This window comes from Protopterus annectens, chromosome 8.part1, assembly GCF_019279795.1.
Source record: "Protopterus annectens isolate FY-2018-M chromosome 8.part1, PAN1.0, whole genome shotgun sequence".
NCBI lineage: Eukaryota > Metazoa > Chordata > Ceratodontiformes > Protopteridae > Protopterus > Protopterus annectens.
The window spans coordinates 352,757,772-352,769,863 of record NC_056742.1 but is presented as its reverse complement, the minus strand read 5'-3'; the positions used below and the strand labels follow the sequence as shown (position 1 = coordinate 352,769,863).

Below are 12,092 nucleotides of genomic sequence, written 5' to 3'. Positions count from 1 at the left end.
TGAAGTAGATCCAGGTATGGACAACGAAGCTAAATAAACTGGGTTTGGGTCAGCAGAAAAGAGTGGTAAAGTACATATGTACTAAATCAATATGTACTCTCTGTTTTCACATAAGAAAAAAGGGGTGTTTTACCAAATTCTGCCATTAGAATACTTAGATAAGGAGAATAATCTCCATCCCTTAACATAAGAAGGGTTACGTGGTCCTGTAAGAAACACAAACACTAAAGGCTGATAAAGTCCTGGACTCCATTGAAATTCATCCTAGAGTTACTGAGAACTGGAGTGAGAACAGGTGGTACTACTGAGTAACCACTTAAACTCTCAAAGGACATGGCTGAGATTTATATGGACTGGAACAGGGCATATATGTTCTAACTTTCTAAGAAAAGGAGCAGAAAAACATATGGAAATGGCTGATTTGTCAGTCTGACTTCTGTCCAGTTATGAAATCACTGCAAAAATACAAAATGTTGGTAATATCTGGTAGACAACAAGGCAGAGGACACAACACTACATGAAGTGACAACCAGAATGACGCACAAGATAGACTTCATTCTATTTTTTTTCACTAGGCAATCAGAGTATTAAATGAAAAGGTTGCTGTGAATGAGACACACTCAGACTTTAGGAAAGTATATTACATGTTACTATGCAAAAAGGTAGGAGACAAATTTAAAAGAAATAGCGTTGGTTCTATGGTGTTAGCATAGAATACTGCTGACAATTCAATAACAAACAACTGATCATAATAATTGCAGTTCACTTAGGTGAAAGTGTGATGACCAGTGCATCAGCAATGGGTTTGTGCTTTTCACACTCTACATGCCACACTAAAGAAAGTGAGCAGAAAAGTTTTATAGTGCATTTTTGATCAAAAATGCAAGGAAAGGTTTTCTGTGGGAGGAGAAACAGTTGTTGCAATAGTGACATGAACAAGACCTAATTAGTCATATCAGGTGGCAAAGGTAAACAGGGTGAGAACAGCAAATAATGCTGTTGGAATATTGGGACACACAGACAGAAATGCATAAAAAACAGAAAGGAAAAGAAAATGAGAATTACTATTCCTTAAAAGAAGCCATTTGTAACGGTTAGTAGAGAGAAAACTCGTTGTAGTTGAAAGGAGGATAACGAAACTGGGTCTGGTCAGAATCCATACTGAGAGAGGTAGTGAAAGACAGACAGATAGTGACAGACAGACAGACAGACATTACAAGAAGCACCATGTATCTAACAAAAGATACTGGGATTAAAAATGTTTATGTACTACTAGGGAATCCATAAAGATAAAGTAAATAGTACTGTTTAAAAAGAAGAAGCATAAAAGCAAGAGGGCATAACTTGATGATCCAAAATAGATATGTGAAGAAGTATTAAAGTGCAATGAATGATGGGAACAGTCTGAGGCAGAAGGGAAAAACTCAGAGGTAGAATTCAGGACTTCATGACATAGAAGATGAATCTTCTGAGGGATGGAGAAAGAAAGTATGTTTTTGGTTTTAACAGATCAGCAGTGTATCCATTTGATGGGAATAAGCAGGCTAGGTAGGTCAAGCTACCCTAATAGGTTCACAGGTAAGTACTAGGCTAGCTGCCCTTGTGGGCCATTTTAAGCCTAGGCAATCTCCCTTTCAATGATCAAGCCCTGTACCTTGTGACTGCAAGGGAAACACTTCCAGTTCCTAACCCCCTGCCAACCTTCCAGTCAAAACGTTGTTTCTGTTTCTATGTTTCTACTTGCTGTTTAAAATAAATAATAATTGTGTCTTCCTCCATCCTTACCCCTCTTGTTTTTTTAGAGAACGCTTTCAGTGCCACCAGTTATAGATGGAGTATTTTTAACAAAATCACCTGAGGAACTTCTGCCTGCAAATCAAATCAAACGTGTCCCTTACTTGCTTGGTGTTACCAATCATGAAGCAGCGGGTTTGATTTCTTCAGTAAGTAGTTTTCAGTTTTTACCTTTTATGATATTACTTTTGCATAATCTCTGGTCAGATATGTAGTCTTGAAGGAAACTGCAGTATTTTTTATCAAGTGCAGATTTCTGTTTGTGTGGTGAGGCAAATTTGAAAAATGACAAACTTTTTTAATCACTAATGTAGATTCTGATAAACAGACCTTTCATTGAAGATATAGATAGGCCACTTAAACATGGATTTTCATACTTGAAAACCATTGTCTTTAATATATCATATGAACTGTCTAGCTTCTGTATATTTCTCTATAGAATATACCTCAGAAATCTTGCATCGTTTTCAAAGTACCATGGATATAAACTAGTATTTTTTGGGAATGTGCAGAGAGAGGGAGGCTGAGCCATGAAATGACAATGTTAGGAACAACAAGAAATAAATGCCCTTACCCTTGCATAAAAGACAAAGGAGGATGACAAGAGGAAGGGAGCAACTACTGCAGCAGTGATCATTCAAACATCTGCTATTACGCGGTTTAACTTACACAACTGTACTATGCTTACTACATTTAGGAGGTGGAAGGAGAAGAGTTCAAGAGCCCATGGAGAATGGTTCTAGCAAAGTTTGATGTGGACTTAGAGAAGGAATCAAGCGTGTAGTGCTTTGAAAAATACATACAGAAGACAAAGAATTCTAGAATACTTCTAGAATCCAACCCTTTTCAAAAAACCATAGATGAAACCAAGGCCCTGTTAGAGTAGGCCTTCACCCTGCCTGGAATAGTTCTATTGGGATGACTGTAACACAACGTAATAGCCTTAGACAACAATTTAGAAATAGTCTGTTTTGACACAGGTTGTCCTTTCTTCTTACCTTCTCAAGAAATGAACACTTGATATAAAGATGAAAGATTTAGTTCTCTCAAAATAGTATCTGATTTGTCTGTGGGCATCTAAGGTATGGAGTATCCTTTCTCCTTCATTTTTAGGTTCAGGAAAAAAACAGGGAGATGGATAGTTTGGCTTAAAGTAAACCCAGATACAACTTTCGGCATAAAAGAAGGATTAGTTCTCAAAGGAACTCTGTAGCTATGGAAAATGAGATAGGTTTGACTCACCATAAGAGCTTGCAATTCAGATACCCTTCTTGTAGACATCAGAGAAATCAGTAAAAGTGTTAAAAACCTGAATTCACCGAGACTAGCTTGGTCAAATGGAGCAAGTGTTAGCTTTACTTAACACCAAATTAAGATCCCTAGGAGGGGCCACTTGTTTTCTTGGAGGCCTGTAATGTAAACCCCTGTCAAGGACATTTTGACATGAGACTACCTTGAAAGAGAAGGATCCATGAGCAGAACTACTGAAATGGCCAATAAAAGAATCTTGATAGAGGAATAAGAAAGGACACAGGATAGTAACTCGTACAAATATTGTAGAGCCAGAGAACAACCAGCATTTAATATGTGCCATTTATGTTGCTGGTACCAACTAGAAAAAGTTTTCATTTGCTAATATATGATTTTCTACTAGCAGGTGTTCTTGTCTCCATTAATAAATGCTGCCCTATCCTCCAGGCAGTCAGCTGAAGTTGATTAATGTTTGAGTGTTTTAAATACCCCTGTTCTTATGTGAGTAGTTCCAGTCTATGAGGAAGCTTGTAATAATTGCCACTGGCCATTTCCAAAAGAAGGCAGAGCCACAGTTGCCTGGGCCAGAAAGGAGTCAATATAAACTTCTTGAGGTATTCCTTCTGAATCCTCTGAAGTACCCTGGATATTAGTGGAATGGGTGGAAAAGCATACAAGAACATTTTTATCCAAGGAAAATATAAGGCACATATCTTCCAGGCCTTCTTGCATAGAGTTCTGAAAAAGAATCTTGCCAGTTGATTATTCAGACAGGAGGCAAAGAGGTCTACTTTAGGAACTCTCCACAGATGGATCAAATCTTGGAAGACCCCTGATCTAGTTTCCACTCATGAGGGTCTGCCTTGGTCTTGCTAAGCTTGTCTGCCACACATTTTTGCTCTGATGGAATGTAGGATGCCTATAGTGTGAGATTCGGCTGCAAAGCTGTATCCAAAATTAACATGGGTAGTCTGCAAAAGGGGAACAACCTGGTTCACCTTGCTTGTTGATGTACTACATGATTGAGGTAAATCTGTACTCACCCGAAGAGATCCTGGGGCTAAAGATGGTTCAGAGGGTTGAATTCCTTGATCAGGGCAAGCATCTCCTTGATATTTATGTACTTGCACCTGTCCTTGGTGTCCCACACCCCCTACACTTTTATGACTCCTGAAACTGCTCCAGAAGCAATGTCCAAAGCATCTGTGGTGACTGACTGCTTTGGAGCAGGGAGGGTGAAGAGTGACCTGGATTTAAGGATACATTTTGTTTCCAACAACATATTTCTCTTCTGACAAACCCCAGCACTGCGATTTGAAAATATAAAGGGTGTTGATGCTGGGAACAGAGATTTCAGGTACCATTGTATCTTTGTCATGTGGAGTCTTTCCAGGGTTATCATAAGAATCAGAGATGCCATGAGATTCAAATTCCTGAGGGATTATTTTGCTGTGGCCAAAATCTGAGTGGAAAACCTTAGAAACAGAGTTAGATAAAGATAAGCTCCTTTGAACTGAGGTTTCTAGTTGACATCCCAGGAACACAATCCTGTGTGAAGGAGTCAAGAAAGACTTTTGATTGTTCTCTTGGAATCCCAGCTTGTGTAAATGATTTCTAATGCCAGAGTAAGATTCCTGACACTCTGAAAAAGACTTCACAAAGATAAGCTAGTTCTCTAACTATGTAAAAATATGCCTGCAGTGAGGTATAACTGAAGCTAGACAACATGCAAATGCTCTTTCTGCAGTGGATAGTCCAAAGGGTAAAGCAGAGAACTGATAATGTGATCCAGACACACAAAACCTTAAAAAAATGTTTGAGGTCTGGATGAATATGGATGTAATAAAAGCATCTTCTACATTTAGTGTTGCCAGGAAACTTTAAAGATGAAGAAAAGGTAACAGCTTTTGAAATCATTTTGAATTTAGGCACTATCACAAACAGGTTCAGGAAGCAAGATCCAGAAATGGCCTTCAAACATTTTCTCTCTTTAGCACTAGGACAATTCTTGACTAAAAACCCTTTGACACTTGGGAAGGAGGAACTAGTTATATCACTCCTTGGGACAGCATGTGATGAAGAATCAGTGGAAACAAGAGTCTGATCTTGAACATTGGGCTGTGAGTATCTTCTTCAGAATGTTCCTTACTCCATTTGGTGACTTATCGGGTTGCAATATTGCCTGTGTTGCAGTTTTCTTACTAAATCTTTACCAAGCTAAGCTTGCTGTTTACATTCCCTTTGTGATGTTATTTTTTGTATTGTGAAATTTACCACATATGTGTATCTTTGCCTGTATTTCTCTTCAGATATCTTTGAGGTTGCATTCTTTGTATTGATTAGTATGGCTTACTCTTCTGTATAAATATCACACCATATAAATTCTCTTTTTCTTTCCCCAAGCCCATGTTCTTTTTTATACCCTTCAAGAACTTCAGTTTTTGTTCTTTCTCTTCTTTCACTTCCTCTGCCAGACGGACCAGTGTTGTTTCTTCTAGATAATGTTTTTCCCTGATCTGCTTTAAGGATTTTAAATTATCTGTAACATTCAGCAATTTTTCTTGTGCAAGTAGTTTTCTTAGCTCTAATTTCTCTCTTATGCTTGCTATATATCCTCTAACTAGAAATCCTGGATTTCTTGTATAATAGTAACAATACATAATCTGTTCCTTATCTTCACCAATCTACTTTATAATCTCTATGCTTCTTAATCGGCCTATCAGTTTTTGAGATTTTTGTAACTAGGTCTTCCTTCTACCAAAGACAGAGTCTGGCCTAGCTCTGTGGTAGGAATATGTCTATGTCCTGAAGATTCTATGCTGCCTTTTTCCCCATTACTGGCATCAGTGCATGTAATGAGCACGTTTTCATCCTAAGACCCGGGCACCCAGTCTTCTTTCTTTTATTTTTTGACCTTCCTTTCTCTGTGATGTATAAAATGCAGTGACTATATCAGTGTCACTTTGATGAGATTTTGTAAAAACAGAGTCCACCATGTGAAGATATTCTCCAAGACTTGAGGATGAATTCATTTCCAACAATAATACTCTGCTTTTTTGGAGTTAGTTTCTAGTTGATTCCATCTCTCCATTTGGAAACTTTTTTTGCTTTAATTCCATCTCTCATTTTGGACCCATTGTCTTGTTGATTCTATGGCTAAGGCATTCAATACAATATCCCATTTGGTTATAGTTGACAGACTCACCAAGCTCACCGGACTGCTAGCTGGTGCTCAGACAGGACCCATGAAGTCAGGACTGGTGATACCACATTCATTAAGAGACTGGTCACCAACAGGGTACCTCAGGGCTGTATGCTGGGACTGTTCCTAAATGGCATCTATGTCTTGAAGGAAAAAGCTAATGAAAAGGGCCTTTGGCTCTCCGAATTTGCAGATGTCTGCAAATTAGGCGAGAATGTAGATTCCTCCCATGATTCAAATATCTTAAAAAGAGGATCTAATTCAGACAAATGACTGGTGCCAAAGTCGTGAATTAAACTTCAGTGGCAAGAAATGCATTATAGTGCCTTTTTGAAAAATTGCCACCCAGGTTAATTACTCCATCAACAAGACACCCCTAAGAGTTGACACAGTAGTCAGGGATCTGGAAACATATGTAGACAGTAATCTGGCCTTTGACCAACATGTGGCCAAGGAAATAAAAAATATCATTCTATGTTGCCCATCTTATAAGTAAGAACATGGCATCCAGGCCCAAGTCAGTCATAGTGCCACTTTATCTGGCCCTTATCTGACCAATCATTGAGTATAATGTCCCCTTCAACATGTACATGGCCATACAAAAGCAACAGCCAGAATGCCCACAAAGGTTCCTTTCCAGGAGAATCCAGGGGTATAAACATGTTGTCCTATAGGGACTGCCTAAAAGCCCTATCTGTAAACTCTAACTAACAACAGGGATGTATAGAAAATCTACATGGAGAAATAGTATCTTACATAAGAGTAGTATGCATCCAACATTTGTACATAAAAATGTAGTGAAAGGACAATATATGAGAATAAGCCGCTTACATAATACAGATGAAAGCTTTGTGAAGACAATGACTATATTAGAGAAAGACTTCTTAAGCAGAGGTTATAGTAAGAAAGGCATAAATGAAAGCTCTAAATATATAATTGAAAATAGGGATGGGAGATGTAAACAAGATGTTAAAAGCAAGGAAGGTCATGATTTTAAAGTTAGATTCCCTATAAGTTATTCAAGTGACATCAGAAGGTTCTGTAATATTTTTGAGAAGAATTGGAATCTTTTTATTGTTGGATCCTGACTTGAGAGAATTGTTAGAAGATAGACCCAGCTTTTCTTTTAGAAATTCCAAAGACATGCATCTGGAGCATTTCTCCCCGGGCCTCCACTGAAAACAGGCTCTGTGGAACGTAGTCGGACATTCCCGGTCAACAAATGTTAAATAAATAAATAAATAATAAATAAGAGGTCCTTAAAAAGGTAACTCTGTTATAAATTTAGAAACAATGAAAGAATGATACAATCTGATAGGCAGGGGACGTTTCCTTGCAGAAATTGTACAGCATGTGACTATTTATATAATAAATCTACATATAAACATCCTATGCTAGGATTTATAATTGATATAGATTTTTATGCTGACTGCAGAACACAAAATTTGGTTTATTTCAGCTTCTGCACTGTCTGTCATGCCTTTTATATAGGCAAAACCAATAGGTGTCTAAAGGAACGTATCCTTGAACACCTTAGAGATATAAGAAATAAAAAAGACACAAGTGCTTTAGCAAAACATGTGGAAGAAGAAGACAGGAAGCATATTTTTAATTTCATGGTTTTAGAAATAATAAATAAAAGTAAGAGGAGAGGTGATATAAGGAATAAGGTAGAGGAAGCAGAACAAAGATGGATTTTATTACTTCAGGCAGATAGGTCTCCTGGATTGAACAATACTGTTTCCTTGAAACCTTTTTTAAAATTCAGACCACTAAAACATTAAGTAATATGGATTATTACATAAAATGTGTCTGTTATATGCATACTTTATTTTATCTTATGTAGAATATAAGGCAAATTGATATACTGATGTATGCAATTTTAATTAGTCTATGTCATAGTTCTATATGTGTTTTCATTGGTTGAACCATATTTTAAATACCGATGTTTTAACTGTTTTTATGAGTCTGAAGAAGCGATCAGCTGACTTAGATCACGAAAGCGCTTACTCTTGTTTAATAAAGGGGAATTGGTGACTGTAAGTGAACTGTTTCCTACCTTGACTACTATATCTCAGTTACAACTTTTGGTTTTATAAAGGGCACTACTGTGAAGCTGCAAGTGATTTATTTCTTGGTGTGGATTATTCCTTTTTTATCTTCAGCTGTAGTCTAACCATTGGTCTTTTCATTTTTTTTTTTTGTGTCAAATTGAGCATGCATATCCCAACTGTAAAAGCAAGTAAGCATGCACTAGTCTGTAACACAAACCAATTGTTAGAGTCCAATATTAGACTTTAGTCAGAGATTGTGGATTCAAATACCACAATTCACAACTATACAATATTGTTATTTCTTTCATAATATTTACATTAAATTAAAACCTCTAAACCAGCAGCAGAAATGCCCAGCTGTAAACTGTAATCTGTATAATTAGAACATGTATTTGTGCAATAAATGCACATTTCAAGGATTACTTTCAGAAATCTGTAGTATATTGTGTATCTGTTAGGAAGTAGACTTAAATGTAAAACTTAAGCTGACAGAATTGTATAATTGTATTAATGCATTTTATGCTACATATGATGGTAGTAACTATTTCATAGGATCATAGGAGATTACTAGGCTATCGACCTAGAGGTAATTTTAAGCCTAGCCTAGTCGTTTCAGCCCAATGCAATACCGTAGACATACTAGTCAATACCCAAGGCTAGATTTAGTGATGACTGCCCATGTCCAGGAGGGTTGTGGATGCTATTCCCAGTAAGAATTTACAGTGCCCCATCCACTCATCCAGGTCCCTCTTGAACAGTGTCATAGAGGTGTTCTTGCTCTATTTCACATGAATTGGTAGCCTGTTCCAAAGTTGTGGTAGTCACTGGGAGATACAGAGGATATAAAAAGTGTACACACCCCTGTTAAAATGCCAGGTTTTTGTGATATAAAAAATGAGACCACAATAAAGCATTTCAAAAATTTTCCCACCTTTAATGTGCCTTATAACCAGTACAATTCAACTGAGAAATGAACAAATCTGTTAGGGGAAAAATAAAAAAAATGTAAAATAAGCTGGTTGCATAAGTGTGCACACCCTTAAACTAATACTTTGTTGAAGCACCTTTTGATTTAATTGCAACATTCAGTCTTCTTGGGTACACACCTGCCATCAATTAAAGAGACTCTGATTAACCCCAAATAAAGTTCTAGTAGGATTTTCCTGACATTTACTCAGTTGCCTGCTACAGCAAAAGCCATAGTTCACAGAGAGCTTAGAAAGCATCAAAGAGATCTCATTGTTGAAAGGTATTAGTCAGGAGAAGGGTACAAAAACATTTCCACAGCATTGGATATACCACAGTGAAGACAGTCATCAAAAAGCAGAGAAAATATGGGACAACAGTGATGTTGCAAAGAACTGGATGTCCCTCCAAAATTGATGAAAAGACAAGACAAAAACTGGTCAGGGAGGCTGCCAAGAGACCTACAGCAACACTGAAAGAGCTGCAGGAATTTCTGGCAAGTACTGGTTGTGTACTACATGTGACAACAATCTACTGTATTCTCCATGTGTCTAGACTATGGGGTAGGGTTGCAAGATGGAACCCTTTTCTTACACAAAAAAACATCCAGGCCCAGCTAAAATTTGCAATATAAAGTCTCCCAAACGCATGTGGGAAAAATGTGTTGTAGTCTGATAGAGAGCAAGGTTGAACATTTTGGCCACAATTCCAAAAGGTATGCTTGGCACAAAAACAACACTTCACATCACCAAAAGAGCACCATCCCCATGGTAAGCATGGTGGTGGCAGTATCATGCTTTGGGTTTGCTTTTCTTCAGCTGAAACTGGGGCTTTAGCCAAGGTGGAGGAAATTATGAACATTTCCAAAAACCAGTCACTTTTGGCAAAAAACCTTCAGGCATCTGCTAGAAAGCTCAAACGAACACAAACGGCTCCAACCCAGGAACTCACAAAAACAAAATGTAGTAAAAGTCAAACCACGGGACTGGCAAATCCGACAATAAGGCACAGACCAGAAGTAAAAAGGAAGATTTTAATCCACAGACAAAAATGACTGAGCGCTTTCTCCAGTTACACTGGCTTCATCAGAGTCAATAGTAAACACACCCAGTTACCTTACTTAAATACCATTATATTCCAATTACTCAATTAATTGATTAAACAATCTTCTAATAAATGTTAAACCAATTGATTTCTTGTAGTAAAAAAATTTTACAAATAGCAAAGAAATATATAAGATGACATATAAAAATATACATGATTAAAAAATATATATGTACTCTACTACCATATTGTTGTGCAAAACCAACCTGCATAACATATTTTAACCAAGATGTTAATGAACAACCTGTTTTTTTACAAAATCCTAATTTCTAAATTCAAAATTCAAAATTAATCCTATACTGTTAAATGTTGTTCTATATACAGTATTTATAACAGATGGTATACATTTATATGCTTTTATTTTTGTTTTTATTTTTAATGCATATATATATTTAACCTATTTATAACTATGTACCATCAATTACTATAAATTAATATAACTTATGTCCTCTTCTCAAATGAATTGTGCTTTATACTTTAACACAGGCTTCAATGAAATGCACTCATTGAGCCCTGGAAACTTCGTGGCATTCAACCTTATTTGCCACTCAGTTTCATGTAGAGCTACATAATTTTTGATGTCACAATCAGCATTTGATTTCACCCTGTCTACTATAAAAAATAGAAACTTTTTGAATCCATGACATTTGTTAGAATGTAGATATAAGGCATTATGTTCATCTTTCCTTCTCATAGAACTACAGTGTTCACTTATTCTTTCTTTTAAGCTTCTTGTCGTCATGCCCACATAAAATGCCTCGCAGGACATGCATGATGCTATATATACACAATTTCTAGTGGTACAGTAACAAACCCCAGGGCATGCAATAGTGCGTTTATAACCCGCTACACTCAGGTAGGTTCCTTCAGCAATATACCTACATGATTTACACCTACCACATTTGGTCATCTTAGATCTTCCATATCTACTGCTGTTCTTTTCTAATATATCTTTCAAATTGTTACCCCTAGCATATGTTATAACAGGGCGTATACCCAAAATTGCTTTCATGTCCTGGTTCAAAAAGTAATCCCAAAGACTTCTAAAATTGGAACTCAATTCACATGCCTTCTCACTATACTTAAGTATGAATCTTGGAGTGTCTTCCCCCTGACTGATACCGTTCTTTTCATTCTCCGTATTCAATACTTTTGTCATTCCCCCTCCATTTCTCAGAATCGGTACATATTTGTTCCTTCTCCCCCTATATATCTCCTTTTTGATCTTCATCAACAATTCGATGGGATAACCCCTTTCAAGAAACATACCTATAAGTATGTAAATCTCAGCCCTAAAGGTGTCTTCTTCACTGATGAGTCTAGATAGACGGACCATTTGGCCCTTGACCAACCCCCTCCTTTGGTACAATGGATGACAGCTTGAGAAACGTAACATGGAATTGGCATAGGTCGATTTTCTGTAAATAGTACTAATGAACTCAGTACTATTCTTCGTTATTCTAATGTCCAAATAATTAGCAACATCTGGATCCCACTTATAAGTGAATTTTAGAAATTCCGATGTCTCGTTCAGGTATGAAACAAAGTCAATGGCACTTTGCTCATCCCCTTTCCAAACAAAAAGCAGGTCATCCAAAAACCTATTGTACGAAATGATGTTGCCATAATATCTGGACCCAAGAATATGTTCTTTTTCCCATGCCAATAACACTAAATTGGCAAATACAGGGGCACATCGTGCCCCCATGGCCACTCCTGTG

At 37.1% G+C, this 12,092-nt stretch overlaps 1 protein-coding gene across 1 annotated transcript in view; it reads left to right on the top strand.

The window, feature by feature from the left end:
• Positions 1 to 12,092, top strand: part of LOC122810350 (carboxylesterase 5A-like) — a 292,554-nt gene that overhangs the window by 183,617 nt on the left and 96,845 nt on the right. The window contains exon 8 of the mRNA XM_044081931.1: positions 1,803 to 1,943. Within this exon, the coding sequence (XP_043937866.1) occupies positions 1,803 to 1,943 (141 nt within the window). The remainder of the gene's footprint in view (positions 1 to 1,802; positions 1,944 to 12,092) is intronic.